This window comes from Peromyscus maniculatus, chromosome 17 (genome assembly GCF_049852395.1).
Source record: "Peromyscus maniculatus bairdii isolate BWxNUB_F1_BW_parent chromosome 17, HU_Pman_BW_mat_3.1, whole genome shotgun sequence".
In the NCBI taxonomy this organism is placed as follows: domain Eukaryota; kingdom Metazoa; phylum Chordata; class Mammalia; order Rodentia; family Cricetidae; genus Peromyscus; species Peromyscus maniculatus.
In genome coordinates, this window is record NC_134868.1 from 1665974 (window position 1) to 1687500 (window position 21527).

Below are 21527 nucleotides of genomic sequence, written 5' to 3' on the forward strand. Positions count from 1 at the left end.
GTCCCTGACGCGGTGCCCTAGAGCGCCGGGAAGGCTCCCCCTGCCCACGCACGCGCGGGGTCGCCGCCCTCCATCTCCGGTCTGAACAAAAGCTGACGCCAGACCTGCAGGCTCGCGGCGGCTGTTTCAACCCGGAAAGTTTAGGCAGCCGTCCCGGTCTCCCGACTTCCGGTTCCGTTTTTGGGGCCCTGTCTGGCGGCCTTCGCTATGGAAGAACCAGAGATGCAGCTGAAGGGAAAGAAAGGTGTTGCGGGGCACCGGGCGGATGGCGGGGTCCCCGCGGGAGGTGATGTGACCGCCGCGTAGTGACCCGGGGCGGGGGAAGGCTCTGTTTTCTGTTTCTGAGACAAGGTCTCAGGATGTAGCCCTGGCTGTTTTGGAAAACTCGCTGTGTAGATCAGGCTAGCCTCTAACACTTCTGCCTCCCCCCCCCTTCGAGACAGGGTTTCTCTGTGTAGCCCAGGCTGGCCTCGAACTCACAGAGATCCGCCTGGCTCTGCCTCCCGAGTGCTGGGATTAAAGGCGCGCGCCCCGTGCTCAGTTTAATTGGTGTCTTATCCTGTGAACACGTAAACGAGCAGGTGGGGGACGAAGTACTCTAGTCTTTCCTCTAGCGGCAAGAAGCGGGATTACCGATTGAAGGCCAGTTTAATCCTAGGGAGACTCAGTCTCAGGAGAAGAGCTGGGGCAGTAGCTCAGTCGTGAGCATTTTGCCCAGAATGTTGCCAAGGCTCTAGGTTTGATCCCCGACATTGCAAAATAAATAAAAACCGGATAAGTGGGTTTTTTTCTTTGGCTGGTGGAAGCCCTGGATGATAAGAAAGGCGGGGTCTACGTCATTTTTGCCTTGGGTGTTGGCGCCCTCTGCAGCCCGGAGCTGGGACGGTTGTCAGAGCTGGTCTGGTACCGGCAGGGAGTGGGCACAGTGCAGTTGGAAGCAACACGATTCTTGATGGATGGGGCAGGAAGGTTGGAGACTTGGCTGACTGGAAAGCCCTTGCTCGAAGTCGACCGTGGGATGATGGTTTATGTGCAGTTGACTTGGGGACACATGAGTTCTGGGGAGAAGGAAGCGATTGCTGGGTTCTGTAGAGGGCAGCTCGGCAGGCATGCTCTGTGGCAGGGCTGGTGACGGGGTATACCTAAGGGTTGTTCCATCACAGCACGGGGTGTGGGCTTTCACACCATTCCCATCTTGGTCAAAGTAGAGGCCACACGAGGATGTGGACTTGAGGCACCTTTGGGTTCTCTGGTCATCCTCTGGTCAGCTAGTGCATGCTTCTCTTCCCAGCACTTGGGAGGCAGAGGCAGGAGGATTGCTCTGAGTTTGAGGACAGCCTGGTCTACACAGTGAGTTTCAGGGAGTCCAGAGCTCCTGGATTCTCGTATGATGTTCCATGCAGGTTATAAAAGAGGCCATAGTACTGTTCGCCAGTGTCCCTGACAGTGGGTTTGCAGTGGGAGAAGCCTGTGAATTCAGTGGATGGCCGGTGCAGGAGTGCACCCGGGCAGGTCCCCTCCTCTGATTGGGCTCGAAGATTGAACAACCAGGAGTCTAATGTGGGCTTGTGCTCACCTGGCAGAGCGCTTGCCTGGCATGCATGAACTCTGGTTACACGCCCAGCACCACATAAACTAAGTGGGCGTCACACATCTGCATTCGCAGCATTCAGGAGGTGGAGGCAGGAGGTTGGGAGTTCAAAGTCATCCTTGGTTACAGAAAGCTAACGTCTGCTCTGGGCTACATGAGACCCTAGCTTTAAAAAAAAAAAAAAAAGCTAGAGAGGTCTCAGTAGTGGTCTACAAATGTCTGGGGTTTGGGTCCCAGCATTCACAGTGTGCAGCTCACAACCACCAGCTAGCTCTTCTGGCCTCCATGGCACTGCACTTATGGGTGTATACACTCACATAGATACACATATACACATAGTTCAAAATAAAATAAAGACGGGGTCTAATACTTGTCTCCTGTTCCCACCATGTCACCCAGTCACAGACAAGTTCACCGAGAGTGTCTATGTCCTGGCCAACGAGCCGTCTGTGGCCCTGTACCGGCTACAGGAACATGTGCGCCGCTCACTGCCAGAGCTGGCCCAGCACAAGGTGAGTTCTGCCAGCCCTGCCGAGGATCTCCCCCGATCCACTCACAGCTCCTGATCAGGAGTGGGGTGCTACATGTAGAGGGGCTGAAGTCAAAGCAGAGACTCTGGTGAGGTGGCCTGTGGCAGCTGAGTCAGGTTGGACAGCGTGGGGACAGCCCTTGGGTGGCTTCTGAAGGAGACAGCGTGGTCTGTGTTGTGACCAGCAAGGTGAGCGAAGAGCCCACGGAAGGGTGTGCCAGGCAGAAGAAATAGTGCCGAGGGCTGGAGGCCTGCCAGCCACATAGATTGGGGGAAGAGGACTGCAGGAGTCTGTGGTCTAAGCAAGGAGTAGGGAAACCCCAACCAAGACAGCTAAGGAATGGAGGACTCGGGGGGTGGTGGTGGAGGACTCAGGTGGGGGTGGAGGACTCCGGGGTGTGTGTGTGGAGGACTCAAGTGGGGGGGTGGAGGACTCAGGTGGGGGTGGAGGACTCAGGTGGGGGTGGAGGACTCAGGTGGGGGTGGAGGACTCAGGTGGGGGGTGGAGGACTCAGGTGGAGGGTGTGGAGGACTCAGGTGGGGGTGGAGGACTCAGGGGGCTCGGGGATGGGGAACTGGGAGGGGGTCTGTCATGGAACACTTATTCCCATAGAGCCTTCCCTCCTAACACTCCCCAGTCCTGCAGGCTGACATGCAGAGGTGGGAGGAGCAGAGCCAAGGTGCCATATACACCGTGGAGTACGCCTGCAGGTGAGACCCCCTGCTGCATCTGTCACAGGGCACAGGGCAGAGTGCCATGGGTTCCCAATCCCCGTCGTCCCCCCCCCCCCCCATTGCGGCAGCCAGGACAGCTCTGTTGGGTCCCACACAGTTGTTCTTGGGGAGTTTGGGGAATTGACTCTTTGCCTCTGACTGGGGCTGAGGGCTCACTGGATAAAGTGCTCGCTGCACAAGTTCCATCTGAAGTACCCTCGTGGGCAGTTGATGTGCACCAGTAAGTCCTGAGGAGCTGGAGGCAGGAGCATGCCCCGAGCTCCCTTAGGCAGCTGGTCCCGCCATCGAGTTCCTAGTTTAGTGAGAGATTCTTGTCTCAAATTAGGGGCTAAGACTCCATTGCTGGAATTCTTGTGTGAAAAATGAGGTGGAGAGCAATTGGTGAGCATGCCCAGTGTTGACCTCCACACACATGCAAACACCCACAAACACAAATTCACACATAAACCACACAGATACAAAACCAGCTCCCTCCCAGCTGAGCGGTGGCACAGAGCCTGAGGCTGGACCACAGTTAAGGGGATTCAGGGTTGCCTTCCACCCTGTGATGTGTCCTCCAGTGCAGAGCCTGGCCAGCAGGTACTGAACATGCCACCACGTCTACCTGCCATGGTGTTCTTGAGTTGGGTCTTGGTGTCTCTCCAGGCTGGCCTTGAAGGACAGGTTTAAGCAGTCCTGCTTCTGCCTTCCCAGGAACTGAGGTCATTTCAGTGTGTGTGTGTGGGGGGCTCACATGTGCCATGGTGCACACAAGTGGAGGGCAGAGTGGACCCCAGCATAGAGCTATGCTGGAATTAAAGGAGTGTGCCGCCATGCCTGGCTCTTCTCTGCGTTCTCAGGCCTCCTCGGTCGCACGTCAGCCCTCCTTCTGAGTCATTGTCCCTGTGTCCTGTAGCCAGAAGGTTTTTCCATTCCACCCGGCCTGCATGGTCCCCCAGCCACTTACAAAATAATCATTCAGAGGCTTAATATTAACTACCAATTACATGGCCTATGGCAGGCTTCTTGCTGGCTAGCTCTTATAGCTTAACCCATTTCTATTCATCTATAAGTAAGCCATAAGCCAGCCGGCACTTTCACATCCTGCTTCTCCTGGCATCTCTCCAGACTCTGCCTTTTTCTTTCCCGTCTCTCTCCTTGGATTTCCCACCTGCCTCTAAGCTACCTTGCCATAGGCCAGAGCAGCTTCTTTATTAACCAATCATAGCAACACATACTCACAGCACACAGAAAGACATCCCACAGCAGTGTCCAGCCACACTTACCCACTCCAGCATCTCACAGCTTCTGTAAAGTGCAGGTTCAGACAGCCAGTTCCTTTGATAGGCACATCCTCGATTGCCTGGGCTTTTCATGGGCTCTTACTGAGGACTTGATACCCTCATTTGCACAGTTCTGTGGGGTTTTCTTTTTTTTTTTTCTTTTTTCTTTTTTTTTTAAAGATTTATTTATTTATTATGTATACAGAAGAGGGCGCCAGATCTCATTACTGATGGTTGTGAGCCACCATGTGGTTGCCGGGATTGAACTCAGGACCTCTGGAAGAGCAGCCAGTGCTCTTAACCTCTGAGCCATCTCTCCAGCCCTCTGTGGGGTTTTCTGGACACGAGAGTAACAAAGCCCTTCACACAGATGACTCCAGTACTCATAGGAAGGACGTGGGGCCAGGGAGAGGGCTCTGTGGGTGAAGGTGGCTGGCCAAGCCTGCCTCTTGCAGGTTGCCCTCTGACCCCACAGGGCACTGCTGCAGATGCATGCCCTCCACAAAGAAATGCTTTTTTAACAAAGAATCATGCCAGGCTGTGGTGGTGTGCACCTTTAATCCCAGCACTCGGGAGGCAGAGCCAGGCGGATCTCTGTGAGTTCGAGGCCAGCCTGGGCTACCAAGTGAGTTCCAGGAAAGGAGCAAAACTACACAGAGAAACCCTGTCTTGAAAAACCAAAAAGGAGGAGGAGGAGGAGGAGGAGATGATTGATGATTCATATAATTTTGAGATTGGGTCTCACTCTACAGCCCAGGCTGCCTTCAAACTCAGGATCCTCCTGCCTCAGCCTTCCCCAGTCCTGGGAGGACAGGCATGTATAACCATGCCTGACCTGTACACTTCAAATCCTAAAAGCCAAGTTACACAGCCAGCCACCTTTTTTTTTTTTTTTTTTTTTTTGGTTTTTCGAGACAGGGTTTCTCTGTGTAGCTTTGCGCCTTTCCTGGAACTCACTTGGTAGCCCAGGCTGGCCTCGAACTCACAGAGATCCGCCTGGCTCTGCCTCCCAAGTGCTGAGATTAAAGGCGTGCGCCACCACCGCCCGGCACCTTTTTTTTTTTTTTTTTTTTAACTTTTATTTTATTTTACAATACCATTCAGTTCTACATATCAGCCACGGGTTCCCCTGTTCTCCCCCAGCCCACCCCCTCCCCTTACCCCCAGCCCACCTCCCATTCCCACCTCCTCCAGGGCAAATCCTCCCCCAGGACTGCGATCAACCTGGTAGACTCAGTCCAGGCAGGTCCAGTCCCCTCCTCCCAGACTGAGCCAAGCGTCCCTGCATAAGCTCCAGGTTTCAAACAGCCAACTCATGCAATGAGCACAGGACCCGGTACCACTGCCTGGGTGCCTCCCAAATAGATCAAGCCAGTCAACCAGCCAGCCACCTTTTAAACACTGCATAAAGAGCAGTTCCATCCCTGGAAAGCCACACCCACGACAGTCCCTGGGCTGAGAGGTATCCTTTCCCTGAGCAGGACAACAGTGTCTCAGCAGACAGACACACTGAGTGTTGGCTTTACAGACAGGAAACCTCTTTTAGTTGTCAGTCGTTAATGGTGTTGAAGGCTGGGCTGACCTCCACAGCTCCTCACTGAGGCTGCTGGTGTGGCCAGGGTAGGGACCTCCCGGCAGCCTCGGCTGATCCCCTCCTTTCTGTTTCAGTGCTGTGAAGAGCCTAGTGGACAGCAGTGTGTATTTCCGTAGTGTGGAAGGCCTGCTCAAACAGGCCATCAGCATCCGGGACCACATGAACACCAGCGCTCAGGGCCACAGGTAGCCTCAGCCACTGCCCCACCCCAGCCCTGTCACCGCCCTAACCAGGGAGCTGTCCTGGTGTTCTTTGTTATCTGTGGCACTAATCCCCCGTAACCCAGCTGCATGTGAGGAATACAGCGGTGCCTGATTGGCAGGCTTACAGGGACAGTGACCGAGAAACACGTCAAGGAGCAGCCTCCTGGCATCCCCAGAAACATGGCCAGAGCGAGGCCCTGAGGTTGGCTCTGGGAAGATGAGGTTGGTGGGGAACTGGGCTTCCCACCCTGCCCTGCCGTGCTTTCTCCAGCTGCGGCCCAGTGAGGTGAAAAGCAACTGCTGTCCTTGGATTTTTTGTGTGTTGGTTATAACTCAATAAACACAGCCGCCCTGCACCGGCCTCAGCCAGTCTTTACTGGGGTCCGCCGACTCTGCCTGTCGCTGGAATGAGGAGCAGCAGTAGAAAGGCTGCCGACCCCTCTCTGCTCTCACGTCTCTGCTCTCACGTCTCTGCTCTCACGTCTCCGCTCTCACGTCTGTGTTGCGCCCCATCTGCCCAGGCAGCCTGGCCTGGCCTCTGGCGTACCTGCTGATCCCACCCTTACTCAAGAGCTCAGGTCTTGGGGGGCCAGGGTGTGACTCCAGCCTCCAGTCAGCTCGGCTGAGCTGTCCTGAGCCGCGGCATCAGTCTCATGCACCCCAAATGTTTTGTTCCAGCCAGGAGAACCCATCCCCTCCTTCTGTGGCCTGACCCTGAACCTGGAAGACGCTCAGGGCCCCGGCTTCCCCACCCAGGTCAGTGCGGAGGCTGCCCCTCTGCTGAACTAACCCATTGGTGTGGGGACCTGCTGTCTAACTGTTGGGGTTCCCGGCTGCTCTCCTGGGTGGAGGGCTGGCTTGGGGTTCCCACTCTGACTCTGCTGATCAGGTCTCTTGTTGCCTCAGCTTCCTCTCCCTCAGGCAGACCCCTGCCTCCTATGCCCCCGACCACTCAGCTGCTGTGGGACCTTGAGGCTGCACCTCACTTCTCTGGTCTTCAGCTTTTGCTTCATGTAAACATGGCTCATCCAGCTGAGCCGCGTGGTCAATGACAGCTATACGTTGTGACAGCTGTGTCTGTGCGGGAGAGAATCATCCCAAATCCCAACGTCTTCTAATACTGTAAACTGACCAGCCCTGAGGCTGCTTCAGGCTGCACACAGCTGGGGGCTTCCTCCGGCCTTTGCCTGTTGCTGTGTTGGGGTTTGGGTCTAGGGTCCGCTCACCACCTCAAGCAGAGGGGCTGATCCCCATGGGCCCCATTGGTGCTGACCATGCTCTGCTGCAGAGGCCGGGGGTGTGAGGAGACTGGCTTGCAGCCCAGAGGCAGCAGAGCCTCTTCCTAGACAGCAGCCGGAGCGCCTGCTGGGTGACAGGTCATCGAGCACCGAGCACCTCCCTGGTCCAGTGAGCATTCACAGGCCGCTTGGGTAGCAAGAACTGACCGGGCAGCAGTCAGTGGGCATTCGCTGAGTGCCTCAGCCTGCCAGGGTTCTGGGCACTCACGGCTGTCACCACCACCACCACAGGAGATGGGCATCTGGGAGGACCCGAAGCTAGAAGGGCTCCCAGGTGTGTGCCTGTGATCCTGTCAGCCCTGGTGCATCCTGCCCATACCCAGCCCACACCTGGGTGCCCCTTCGTTCCTGCCCCAGCCCACACCTGGGTGCCCCTTAGTTCCTGCCCCAGCCCACACCTGGGCACCCCTGCGTCATGTGTCTCCTGGTCTGTTTACCTCGTGGCATCCTGGGCTCCTCCTGATCCCAGTTCCATCTCTACAGACTTCTTCACCTTCCTGAGATTGCCACCCCTCTGTCCCCCAAAGCCACTCTCCTCCGGTCACTTCATGGGGTCAGATACACACTGCCTGTCTAAATCCATGACCCTCAACACAGTCTCATCTCACACAAGAGGAAAGTGGCTTAGTGGTGAGACAGCTGCCCCATGTACTGCCCCACCTGCAGGCAGCAGGATTCACACCCTGGCTTCTGACCCTTGGCCCCCTCCCCCATCCTGTCCCTGTCCCCAGTCCTTGCAGAAGCCGGCTCTGGGACACCACACTGAGAACTCAGCAGGAACTGAACACTTAGCAAGGTGACCAGTGTCTTGTGCCTCCTGGCTCAGCCATAATTGCCATGAACCAGGGTCACTGTTCCAGTAGCACCCCGGGGCAATCTTGGTGCATATACATTGAATGTCCGGAAGCTGTTCTTCCATGCTGGGGTCACATGACCTATATCACGTCACATAGGTGTAGGGCTGGGTGCTGGCTTCTCTGAGATTGAGGTGAACACATCCCTGTCTAACCTCTTAGGAGACACTGGATAACTGTCTCCTACCTGGCTTGGCCACCAGCTCCCATCTCCTGGGTCATGATGGGCCAGGGTGCATGTCTGACCTACAACCGGGCCCTGGGTTCCATTCCGGGCCCTGGGTTCCGTTCCCAGACTCACACATGCACCAAACAAACTAACAAAAAACCCCAAACTCCAACCAGATAAATTGCCAAAGTTGGAGCAGTTGGAGCAAGAGCATTGTGTGGCATCTCTGCCTAAGACTGCAGGTGAGCCATGTAGAGCAGGGCCACCAGACCCAGCTGTGTGCCAGCCAGACATGGAGGGGCTGGGGAGATGGCTCGGTCAGCTACATATTCACCTCACAACTGCGAGGACCTGAGTTCAGCCACCAGAACCCACATTAAAAAAGCCAGGCATGCCGTGTGGAGGTGTCGCACACCTTTAATCCCAGCGCTCGGGAGGCAGAGGCAGGCGCAGGCCTCTGTGAGTTCGAGGACAGCTGGGGCTACATAGAGAAACCTTGTCTCAAAAAACAAACAAACAAAAGGCCAGGAATGTCACCAAAGCTTGTAACCCCAACACCCACACAAGTATGCCTCCATAGATAACATGCATGTAAATAGATAGTAAATGTAAAAAGTCCCTCCAGGATTCGGCCACTCAAACAACCTAGTGTGCTTCCAGGGCTCCTTAGCACCCCCAGCCCCTGGGTGCCCCCTCATCTGGCAGCTGGCACCTTTCAGAGGTTCCAGAGTAGGACTGGTCTGTCCCCCACCTCAGCACCTGTTGCCCAGGCCTCCCCAGCCATGGTTAATAATTTACATCTCGTTTGCATCCCTCCCACCCCCAGCTGAGCATTGATCTTGGTGCACAGTCCTGCCCCACACAAACCAGCAGAGGCTCCCGGTCCTTTGAGAGTGAACTGAGCCTCCAAGGGACCGGGCACTCAGCAAGCCTTACATCTGTCCCCACACTGCTCCAACCAAAACTCACAGCCTCCCCACCTCACTCGGTAACTTGGAGACAGGCGGCGACCTTCCTGTGCCATGGGACAAGCAAGACAGAACCTAGCAGCCACCTGACTGGGAACAACCTGTAAGGGGTCTGACCTTGAGTGAAGAATAGGCTCCTCCAGACCTGTCAGGGCTGAAAGGGAACCCACGGTGGCCTGTGCTTATGACTTTTAAAACTTTTCTTTGGCATTTATTTTATTGGGGGCACATTAGTATCATGGCACATGTGTGGAGGTCAGAGGCCAACTTGGTCTGGCAGCTAGCACCTTTTCCCCTGAGCATCTCACAGTTCCTGAATCGATTTCCTTTTCCATACGGCTCTTGCTATGTAACAGGCCGGCCATGAGCCTCAGCCTGTGCCTCAGCCCCTGTGTGCTGAGGTCACAGCCTGGCACCACCAGGCCCGGCGCTGCTGGCTTTTTAATAAACATTTCGTTGTAAAGTACAAATAAAACTCACTGTTTTTTTAGAGATTTACTTTATTTTTAGTTTTGCGTATGTGTGTGGGTTTGCGGAAGTGCCGGTGTTCAGGAGGCAGGAAGAGGGTGCTGGGGTTAAAGTTGGTTGTGGGCCTCCATGGGGTACCAGGAACTGAAGTCAGTCCTCCGCAAGACAGAGCCACCCTGCGGCCCCTCTCCGGGAAACCTTCTCTATCCAGGAGCAGACCTGTGTGTGCCCCAGATGTGGAGTCCCCGGTGGAGGACGTAGAGTCTGATGGATGCACCCCAGCACTGGGCCTAGAGTCCCCGGTGGAGGACGTGGAGTCTGATGGATGCACCCCAGCACTGGGCCTGACTCCCAGGAGTCCCCGGTGGAGGACGTGGAGTCTGATGGGTGCACCCACCCCAGCACTGGGCCTGACTCCCAGGAGTCCCCGGTGGAGGACGTGGAGTCCGATGGATGCACCCCAGCACTGGGTGGATGGAGTTGAGGGAGGAGGTTCTCAAACAGAGAGGATGTGAAGGACAGAGAAATGGTTCCCCCAGAACCTGTGGCCTTTGTCCCTACCTTATCCACTAGCAGAGAGGTGAAGTGACCTGCCAGCGATCCCACAGCAGGCCCCGCAAAGGAGCGGGGTTTTCTAATCCCAGGATAAGTGGGCCCCCAGAAAGCTTTCAACCTTCCCCTGCTGGGTGTGGTGACTCCTGCCTGCCACCACAGCACTGCGGCCGTGAAGTCCACCAGACCTGCAGAGTGGAACCCCGTCTCAAACAGCCAGGCAGACATGCCTGACATCCCGCACCGAGGCAGGAGGGTCAGAAATGTAGGGTTGTCCCTTTGTTTTGTTCCCAATACAAGGTCTCTTCATGTAACCCTGGCTGTCCTGGAACTCGCTCTGCAGACCAGGCTGGCCTCTAACTGAGCGATCCTCCTGCCTCTGCCTCCGAGTACTGGGACTAAAAGCATCTGTCACCACGCCAGGCTCGGGGTTGTCATTACATAATTTGAAGCCAACTTTGGCTCCTCACAGGAGAGAGAGCAAAAAATCCAAGAAGCAAAGAGCCTTCGCTTTCAGATCTCCGTCCCTCGCTCATCCACTCACGTTCCGCCTCACCTGAATAACCAGAGGTAGTAACTTGACTGTGCCTCCAGGGACACTGAAGGTGATGGGATTGAAGGGGTCCAGGGCAGCGAGGCGAGCCTCTGTGGGTGTGGGGCGTGGCCTCGTGTGGGCGGGTTGGGCCCTGGCCGGGGCCCTGCTGCAGCTGCCGCCCTCACGTAACCAGAGCCTGCCGGTTGCATCAGAGCCAGGGGGAGGTGACCAGGTAAACAGCGGGGCCCCGGGGGCCGCGGCTCCCCAGGCTCCTTCACCTACAGGAGCCGTGTTCTTCATCTCGGAGCCCAGGCAGAAGCCCCCAGGCTGGGCGCGGGTCTCAGTGTGTGCTGGGGACACCAGTGAGCGTGGAGTGAGCAGCTGGGCGAGGGCAGGGACCCATCCAATCTTCTCTGAGTCTGAAGAGCAAGTGTGTAGCCACGGGGAGTGGGTCACTGCTGTCATCCAAATGCTTAGGGGCTAAGGCAAGAGGACTGCCCTGAGCCCTGAGGGAACCACGGTGGGGGGCTGAACCGACAGGCAGGGTTCCAGTGACACAGGTGTGGAACGAGGCAGAGGCCACCCGGTCAGCTGTGCTCCTGCCCCACACCCCAAAGCCCTTCACCCAGGGCAAACTCCTCTTGTTGGAAACCCACTGCAGACGTCCCCGTTTCCGGGAAGCGCCCCCATGCTCCTGGTACTGCTCCTCCACAATTCTGGTCTGACCTGCCACTGTCCCCACGGGCCCAGCCCCACCTCCCAAGACTGGGGAGTGGGGAGTACAAAGACTACTCCCGCCATCCTGGGGCCTCACTCCACAGCCAGCCTTGCCCCTGACCTCTGATCCTGTAATTCTTTTCTTCTGGCCTGGTCCTGTGCAGGATGGTGCTGGGACTCCAGGCTGAGGGTGGATGGGAGCCGCACACAGCGACCTTCCCTCTGCAAAGCCAGAGGTGAGCTGAGACAGGGGCATGGTGGTGGGAGACCAGAAGAGGACAGGGTAAAGTCACAAGGTCAGCAGGGTCCAGCAGAAGTCCAGGACACTGGCTGGAGGCACAGCTGGGGGGCTACATCGGTGACCCCAGGCCCCTGTGAAATGGGGCCAATCTCAGAAGGCCGTGAGCCAGCATTAAAGGCTGGCTTGGTCCCATTTGCCAGCAGAATCCGGGCTCTAAGGAATTATTTTATTTCTTTATTGGACAGTCTCAATCCCGGAACTTGAAGCAATCCTGCCTCTGCCTTGTGAATCCTAAGGTGACATTGGCGTTGTTTGTCCTTCCGGTGTTGGGGTTGGAAGGTGACTTGCTGCAGGCCAGGCAAGCACCCCATCACGTCCTCACGCCTCTTATTTACTCAAGTTCATTTTCCACCACGGTGTTTCCAAGTCGTCTGGGCTGGCCTTAGACTCACCATCCTCCTGTCTCAGCCTCCTGAGTACCCGGGCCCAATTTATTTATTTCTTTATTTAGAGGCAGAGTCTCAAGACTGCCCAGGATGCCCTTGATCCAGAAACTTAGCACACTCCAGCTGGAAGAGCTGGGAGGACAGCCTGTGTCATCAAAACAGGCGGCAGCGCTGGGCCACCCCCGTGTGTGGCAGAGTTCTGAACAAGGTCCAAGTCAAGGCCAGGGTCACTGTGAGGTGACCTCACGGAGAAACCCAGTTGTTTACATGCATCCTTGCCCTGTATTGTTTTTTTAAATCATCTTTATTTATATACATATGTGGCCACAGCGTGGGGATGTCAGATTCCACCATTCAAGTACCAGGGGTTGAACTCTGTTCATCATAACGGTTTCAACTGGCCACCCGACCCTGTTTTCTTTTTCCTCTTTCCCCCCTTCTGTATAATTTATTTATTTTTATTTTATGTTTATTGCATGTATGTCTATGTGAGGGTGTCAGATCTTGGAATTAGAGACAGTTGTTAGCTGCCATGTGGGAGCTGGGAATTGAACTCTGGTCCTCTGGAAGAGCGGTCAGTTCTCTTAACCACTGAGCCATCTCTCCAGCCCCCTCTTTCTTTTGTTTTTTGTTGTTGGTGGTATTTTGTTTTGTTTTGTTGTTTTCCAGACATGGTTTCTTTGTAAAGCCCTGGCTGTCCTGGAACTCGCTTTGTAGACCAGACTGGCCTCGAACTCACAGACACGCACGGCCGGCCGAGCCCGGCTTCTCTAGTCTGTTCGGATCAGCCAGGACTCTCCCAGGCATCCGCCCCTATGCAAATGAGTCCCACCTCCATCCAATCACCTCTCGGGGGCGGGGCTGCGCGGGAAGGCGGCTGCGGCCGGCCCGGCGGGACGGAGCTCAGTGCTGCAGCCGGAGCAGACGCTTGCACAGCAGCAGGCAGGTGCGGCGGCGGCGGGGACCGACTCCCGGGACTGCAGAGGTGTGCGCTCCGGGCACGGTGGGTGCAGGGGGCACTGTGTGCGGCGTCTGAGTGTTTGCTGAGTAGGGTTTCAGGAGTGTTTGCTGAGTAGGGTCTCGGTCTAGCCCAAGCTAGTCTGGAAGTTACTATATAGCCCAGGTCAGCCTCAAATTCACAGCAGTCCTCCTACCTCAGTCTCCAGAGTTGTGATCACAAGCCTGTGACCACACTCAACTGTTGGAGGCTTCTTCCCCTTGAGAGGAGGGAGTTTGAGACGGGATCTTACTCTTTGTCCAGGTTAGTCTGGAATTCACTATGTAGCCCAGGCTAGCCTCAAATCCTCCTTTCCTAGCTGTCCAAGTGCTGGGATCTCAAGTGTGACCACACTCCATGGTTTTGGGAGTTTGAGAAAGGGTCTCACTCTGTAGCCTAGGTTGGCCTAGAAGTCTGTGTAGCCAGAGCCAGGCACATCTTTCCCGGCCAGCCTGGTCTATATAACGAGCCCTAAGCAAGACAAAGCTATATAGTGAGACTTTGGCAAAGAAAGACACCTTTGTAGCTCAGGCTAACCTAGACATCGTGGCAATCTATTTTTGGTCTCTCAAGTGTCACAATCACAGATGTGTACCCATTGATGGCTGTGTGTGTGTGAATTTCTTTCTTTTGGGTAGAGGGGGGTTGAAAGGTTGAGATAGGGCTTCTGTATGTAGCACAGGCTAGCCTCGAGCATTCGTCAATCCTACCTCAGTTTCCAAAATGTGGGATCACAGATGTGTCCCTGCTTGAGGCACTGTGTGAAGTTTTGGTGAGGGTTGGTTCTGTGATGAAGTTACGGCTTTGAGCTGAGACACCCCTCTCGGGGTGCACACACCTCTTGGGGTGCACACACCCATTGGGGTGCACATACCTATTGGGGTGCACACATATTGGGGTGCACACACCTCTTGGGGTGCACTCCACGGGCAGCCATTGCCCGTTTTCCTTCGGGCATGTGTCTTCCTTAGAAACTGCATCGGGAACAGACACCAAGCTAGTGTCCCTTTCACGGTCCTGACCCGCTCCCTGCCTCCAGGGCCCTGCCCAGCCCAGCCCTAGATGCAGACAGAACTCAGACACAGTCTAGGCCTCCACCTGCTTGCCTTGGAGTCCTTACTGGGCAAGTTGAAGACTATGGCCTTGTGGTACTGGGGTCAGGAATTCTGACTGTTGTTGTGAACAAACCCAGGTTCAAAAGAGCTTGACTAGAATTCACCTTTGAGGATCTGGGGAGATTGCCTGTGAATGTGTACAGGTTCCACCCTGGGCACTGGAGGGGGGGGACACATCTACTTCAGTTTAGAGGATTGGTGATTTCAGTTTGCTTGCCAAGTTTGCAGAGGCCTCTGGAAAGGCGGGCTTGCTCCCTCCGGACTGGGTCTGTCACCCACTCTCTAGCTAAAGAGAGAACAAAACTTGTCCTGAGCCGGGCGGTAGTGGTGCACGCCTCTAATCCCAGCACTCAGGAGGCAGAGGCAGGTGGATCTTTGTGAGTTCGAGGCCAGCCTGGTCTACAGAGCGAGTTCCAGGACAGCCAGGGCTACACAGAGAAACCCTGTCTCAAAAAACAAACAAACAAAACAAAAAAAAAAAAACTTGCCCTGAAGGGGACAGAATTTGGGGATACTTAAGGCTGGAGGCTATGTGAAAGCTGGCTTGGATTTTTCTCTTTATTGTTTTAAAGATTTTTATTGTTATTATTATTATTATTATTATTATTATTATTATTTGGTTTTTCGAGACAGGGTTTCTCTGCGTAGCTTTGTACCTTTCCTGGGTATCGCTCTGTAGACCAGGCTGGCCTCACAGAGATCCGCCTGCCTCTGCGTCCCGAGTGCTGGGATTAAAGGCGTGCGCCACCAATGCCCAGCTTTTTTTTTTTTTAAATATTATGTATAGGGAGAGAGAGGGTGCCTATGAGCTGAAGTTGTGAGCCCCTTGCTGTGGGTACTGGGAACCGAACTGAGTCCTCTGCAGCAGTAGTGAGCATCTCTTCAGCTCAGAAGCACAGTCTTGAGCCAGGGTGTCAAGTTGCCCAGGCCAGCCTTGAAGTCCCGATCTCCCTGCTCCCACCTCCTCAGTGCTGGGGTGACAGATGTCACCAGGCCCAGCTTATGAGGCTGGATTTCCAAAGAGAGGATCCTAAGGCCAGGTGGGGAGACCCAGCCCCCTTGGAAAAAGATGGGGCCCAAGACCACTCCCAGCCCTTGAGAGAATAGAAGCTATGGCAGAGGACCTAACCACCGCCGCCCACCTTTGCCAAGGTACTGCCCTTCTCTGAGCTCTGTCTGCCTTTGTGACCATGGCAAGGCAACTGGAGCCCAAACTTGGTTTTCAGGAGTTTTGTTTTGTTTTATTGGTTTTTCAAGACAGGGTTTCCCTATGTAACTTTGGCTTTCCTGGAACTCGCTCTATAGACCAGGCTGGCCTTGAACTTACAGAGATTCACCTGCCTCTGCCTCCCCAGTGCTAGGATTAAAGACATGTGCCGCCGCCGCCGCCGCCACCACCACCACCACCACCACCACCGACTGGCTTCCTGGTTTGTTGTTGTTTTTGGTTTGGTTTGAGACAGGCTGGCTTCAGAGTTGCTGTGTAGCTAAGGATGACCCTGAGCTCTTGATCCTTCTGCGTCTCAGAGCTAGGATGATAGGCATATGCCATCATATCTGGCTTTGCCAGGGACATGTGTATCTATCTGTCCTGACATACCCAGTCTGGGATGACAAAAGCAGGTCCCCTCCCCAGTGTGGAGTGTGGCAGGCTGATGCTTCTGCCCAAGCCTGCTCCTAACTGGGATCCTGGGAGTCTTGCCACCCAGCCCTGAGGGGAAGCCCATTTCCTCTGATTAGGAGGACCCATGTCTCTCAGTTGCTGGGCTGTTTCTCTGAGGCGGGTGGTGGGTCAATGGTTTAGGCAAACAGTAGGTGCTCATTCGTAATAGATACTGTGAGCTGTTTCCAAGTAGAAGGGCTGGAGAGAGGCCGCTCACCCGTTCACCCTCTTTAGGTCTTAGTTTACTCCAGGTCGGGGTGAGGAGAAGAAGGGGGCAGAGACGGTGGCGAAGGTCGGTGTCACCACAGCTGTGCACTCAGGCTTGTCTCGTCTTTCCCAGCCCGCAGTCCTGGCGGTCCAGCCCGCAGCCCTTCCTGCTGTGTGCCGTCCAGGTTTCCTCCTACAAAACGGCTCTCCCCACTACAGCCACTGAATCTGAGAACCCTGGATCAACATAACCCATCCCATAGTGCTCTGCTCCCTGCGCTCCACTGTCTGCGGCCCCCACTCACCCGGTCCCACCCTGAGGGCGTGGGCCTCCCCATGGGTGGATGGAAGACACCCAGGTGTCTTGGTTAGGAACAGGCTTCAGCATCAGCTCAGGCTCCCTCTTCAGGACCTTTGTGCTGGCTCCACCGTCCACCAGGCAGGCCGGCCGTTTCCCTGCCTCGATGGTGTCTTCCTGTCCTCAGATGGCCACTGTCACAGTCACTGACCCAAGTGCCCCACTTTTTCTTTCCTTTTTTAGACAGGCTCCTATGCAGCCCAGGCCACCCTCAAACTCACTGTGCAGCTGAGGCTAGCCTCCTGGTCCTGCCTCTACCTCCCGATTGCTGGATGACAGGCCCAAGCTACCAGACCAAGCTATTCTTTCCATTCCTTCCACACAGACCTCCCAGGCACAGTTATGTATCTGCCGCTGACGGCCAGAGGGGAGCTATTGTCTGTCCACCCCTTGCCTGGGTGTCCCTGACATTTCTGGGCACACAAAGCAGGACACGGGATGTCCCCACACCTCATCTCAGGTCTCCAGCTAGTAGTCTCGGGGCTTCTGAAGCCGTGGGCAGAGTCGCTTCCGCCCAGTGCTGACAGATGTGTTAATTTCCCAAGCAGGGAGGCCTGGGCCTCTGGGGACCAGCTCCCTGAGGGACGATCTTTCTGTGGAACAAAGAGGGAAATCTTGGGCCGTCCCTGCAGCCACTGTGGAGGCTCGAGGGACATGTCTGGGGGCCTTGGGTACCCCTGACATGGGGCAGCAGGATCAGGCTCAGAGCATGGGTCTGTCCCTGCTCCTGGAGCAGTGGCCATTACCAGGCGGGTGATCACACCTATGGGTGCCCTCTTACCTTTTGAGACAGTCTCTCACTAAACCTGAAACTTGCCATTTGGCAAGACTGGCCAACCATCAAGTCCTCAGGCTCTGCCTGGCTGGTGTATGGGGTCTGGGGATCAAACCCATGCTTAAACATCTGATCTACTGAGCCTTCTCCTCAGCCACGTCTCTCCCCCAAACCCACCTCTCTGTCTCTCTTTGTTAAATTTGATTTTTATTTTATGTGCAGGAGTTTTTGTTTTGTTTTTCATTTTTGTTGTTGCTGTTGTTCTGAGACAGGGTCTCACTATGTAGCCTTGGCTAGCCTGGAATTCACTATGTAGACCAGGCTGGTCTTGAACTCAGAGATCTGCCTGCCTCTGCTTCACAGTGCCAGGAATAAGGAGGGCATGTGTACCACCAAGTGTGGTTTGTTTTGTTTTAATATAGGGTCTCACGTAGTCCAGGCTGGCCTTGAACTCATGTAGTTGAAGCGTCCTTGAACATCTTTGTGCTGGTATTACAGGTGTGTACAATGCCTGTTTCCATGGGGTGGTGGGGATGGAATCCAGACTTCAACTGGATGAGAATGTCTTACAGAGCAGAGTCTCACATTGTTGGCCACAGGCCATCTGTGGCCTCAGGTTTGTGTTGTGTGCCATGAAGTCCTTAAAAGGGGACCGAGGACAAGGAGTGGGCTGGTCTAGCACACACCAGGCCCTGCATGTCAACATATCTTCAGCCCCAAAGGAAGAAAGCAACTTGGAACAACATTTGTTGGCCCTTGACCCAGCTCCTGACAGCCGGCCAGTGGCCACTATGGCTCCTGACACAGTGTTGATCCCACTGAATTCACCATCTGTGACCCCCACCTTGAACAGATCAGAGGTTCCCAACTGAGCCTCGGTTCCCTCAGAGACACCAGAGGGACCCATGGACACAGGAACACCGGGGACCTTCCTAGAATTCTGGAAATGAGATTTGCCCTACCCCTCAGATCTCTCAGAGCCTCATGCTAAAAGCTGAGCCCCCACCTCAGTAGGGAAGCTGGGGCCGGGCTGGGGCCCCACAGGGACAGGACCACCTGTATCTAGGGATGCATGCATGTCATAGGGTCCAGTGTGGATTTAGAGGTCTGCATAAGTCAGGGGGGTGCGAGAGCTATTGAGGGAGGATATGTGAGTATTTAGGGGTCTCCCTGCATGTCTGAGGGGACCCATGTCTGGGTCTGTGGCAGTCTGGACGGTGGAAGCTGCGTGCATCTGAGGATTGACACTTGGAGATTCCGTAGCCGGTCTCATGTCGGGGTTAATGTTTGGAGAGCTGTGTGGATTTAGGGGTATCTCTATGTTTTTGTTTTGTGAGATGGGGTTTCACTGTAGCCCAGGCTACCCAGAAACTCACTATTTACTCAAGTTAGCTTCAAACTGAAAGCAATCCTCCTGCCTCACCTCCTGAACTCCGGAGTAACAAGTGTTACACTAGGCCAGATCCTTTGAAGACTTTTGTAGGCAGGGACCCCGGAGTGTTTTGGGGATCCGTTGTTATATTCCCGTGGTCCGAGGTAGTCTCTCCCCAATCTGTCCGTCTGATGCATGTCTGTTTCTCCAGCTCCCCCAGCCGCCCAGCCCCCAGCATGGGACTACTCGGGACCTTTATACTGGTCTGTCCCCTGCCCAGAGGCTGAGGAGAGGTGACCCCGAAGCCAGGACTAGGCAGCCAGGCACCCCCGGGCGGTCCAGACTGACCCGGTGTTGGTGGTGAAGCTGCAGCTCGTGCGGGGCGCTGGTCACACACCCCTGCTCAGCCCGGCAGGTGCCCGCCGAGCAGAGGGGCGCGAGGCCCCGCCCCCTGCCCTTCAGGCCCCGCCCAGTGCGGAGGGGCGTGTCGCCGGCTGCAGCAGCGGGGACGTGGGCAGCTGGGGTCGCTCTCAGCGGCTCGGCCCCCAGGAGAGGGCGGGGAGGGGTCCCGGTTTTCCAGGGGGCGCTTCCTGTCTTCGTAATGAGGAGTCCTGGGAGCAGGTGATGAAACCGCAGCCCGGGTTGCGTGAGGCCGCGTGTCCCGCGGGCCTGGCTCCCACCTGCCTCTCACTTCTGCTTTCTCTGCTCGCGCTGGGCTGTGGGTCCCTGTGCAGCCCGGTGGCCCATCGTGGGGAACAAGCCGGAGGCTGGACGTGGCCTGGCACTCAACATCCTGAGGTCCAAATTTGTCTTCTGGGAAGGAAAGACAAATTGAAAGTCCCGGGGTGGGAGGAGTGTTTCTAACCTGTTTTCATTTATGGGTCGGGGGAAACCGAGGCCTCATTTGGGTAAGAGGCTAAAGGTTACTGGAAGGTGGGATCCCTCCTAGTCACCCTCATTTCCATCACCTGGGGACCCAGAGGCCTCACCAACCTAGGGAGGTGATAGTTGCGGCTTGTAAGACCTTCGGGAGGGTTTGTTGATTGACTTTCTGACCACAAATCCCACCAGACAGAAGGTCTGAGAGAGATGAAGGGGACTAATAAAAAGTTACGTTCATAGCCAGGTGTGGTGCACCCCTTTAATCCCAACATGAAGGAGGCAGAGGCAGGCGGACCTCAGTTCTGGCCAGCCTGGTTTTCGTAGTGAGTTCCAAGAGAGTCAGGGCTACATAGTGAGACCCTGCCTTTAAAACAAAAATTTAACAATCGTTAGTTTATCCGTGTGTGTGTGTGTGTGTGTGTGTGTGTGTGTGTGTGTGTGTGTGCACGTGCCTTGAGCAGTGTGTGGCGTTCAGAAGACAGCTTCCTGGAGTGGGTTCTCTCCTTCCACTGATGGATGGCCTGGTCTCTCTCAGCGCCTCGGGCTCAGCACTGATTGAACTGGTCCCCCCGCTGGACCTGCTCAGGTCCCCCGACTGCAGGACAGCAGTGGCCCTGGCCCCCCTTCGGGGTCTTCACACTGGTTCCACTGGAGACTGCCCTCCTCCTGTCATAGATGTGTGATTTCCACAGCAACCCACCCCTGTGCTCAGACCTGAGACTCTGGCTCTCGGCCCACCACGTGTGTCCCCACATACCAGCCCCCCGTGTCTCCATCAGTCCTACTCAGCACGGCTACACACCCTTCTCACTGTGCACAGTACTTCTTCCTGCAGGCCCCAGCCCGCCTCTCCCTTCCACACTACTCTGCCCTGGACGGACAGGTCCCTGTGGTGGCCAGGAGCCACTGTGGGCATTTTAGCCTTTTTTTTTTTTTTTTTTAAATTTCATGTCAATTAGTTGATTTTTGTTTATTTTTGAGGCAGGGTCTCATGTAGCCCAGGCTGGCCTCCAAGTACCTATGTAGCCTTGGACGACCTTGGCCTCCTGATCCTCTGACCTCTACCCTGCCAGTCCTGGATGACAGATACGCATCGCTATGCCCCGCTGAATACTCCCTTCCTGGCTAGACAACAGTGTTCTCAGCTTCCTCCTTATGCCCCTTCCTCCCCACATTCCGATCACCCCCACATCTGGAGCAGAGGCACCAGGGTCAGTCTGTGGCTGGGTAATTTGCATGGAAGTACAGATAGGTCTGCCCAGCGCAGGCGGCCGCCCCCGCACCCCGCTTGGCCCTTCACACCTGGGCCACACAGGTCTCCAGCCCGTGCTGAATGAGTGGAGATTTGCATTCTCTCGTGTATTTCTGGGCAGGGTGTCCGCTGGGGAGGTGCAAGAGGAAGTGTGCAGGGGAGCTGGGGGGGGGAGCTGGGGGGGAGCTGGGGGAGGGGAGCTGGGGGGGGGAGCTGGGGGGTCTCATCTTTCTTTCTTGTGTGTTGTGTGAAGGCCAGAGGTCAACAGGGGGTGTCTCCCTCAGTCACTATACATCGCACTATGTGGCCCTGGCCAGTCTGAACTCACAGAGATCTACCAGCCTCGGCCTCCCAAGGCTGGAATTAAAGGCCTGGCTCCACCTTATTTGAGACAAAGTCTTTCACTAACCCTGGAGCTCAGATTCAGACTGGCCAGTAGGCCCCAGGGAAGATGGGGTGCACACTTGGCTCTTTATGTGGGTGCTGGAATTTCAATCAGGCCCCCATGACTGGGCAGAGCCTTAGCCTCCTGCCCACCCCCTTAGCTGCTAACACCCTGACCCCACCCACCTGCTCCCCATGAGAGTCTGAATGTCATCCCAGCACTCTGGAGCCCAAGGGAGGGGGATCAGGAGTTCCCGTCAACCTAGACGCTGTGTCAAAAAAAGAAAACTGAACAGTCAGGAGCAGTGGTTGTGCCCTTAGTCCCAGCACCGGGGAGGCAGAGGCAGGTGGATACCTGTG

The 21527-nt window shown here is 55.6% G+C and overlaps 1 protein-coding gene across 2 annotated transcripts; it reads left to right on the plus strand.

The window, feature by feature from the left end:
• The first annotated feature begins 104 nt into the window (after positions 1–104).
• Positions 105–9695, plus strand: Borcs8 (BLOC-1 related complex subunit 8). Of its 2 annotated transcripts, XM_006995472.4 has the most exons (6): positions 105–244; positions 1991–2103; positions 2767–2831; positions 5786–5896; positions 6593–6670; positions 6821–9695. In XM_006995472.4, exons 1-5 carry the CDS (start codon positions 208–210, stop codon positions 6624–6626), a joined length of 360 nt encoding a protein of 119 aa, XP_006995534.1. In that variant the 5' UTR covers positions 105–207; the 3' UTR covers positions 6627–6670; positions 6821–9695. The 2 variants fall into 2 exon arrangements, with proteins under 2 accessions (XP_006995534.1, XP_042118883.1); XM_042262949.2 differs by lacking the exons at positions 6593–6670; positions 6821–9695 and adding an exon at positions 6034–6270.
• Positions 9696–21527: the final 11832 nt, after the last annotated feature.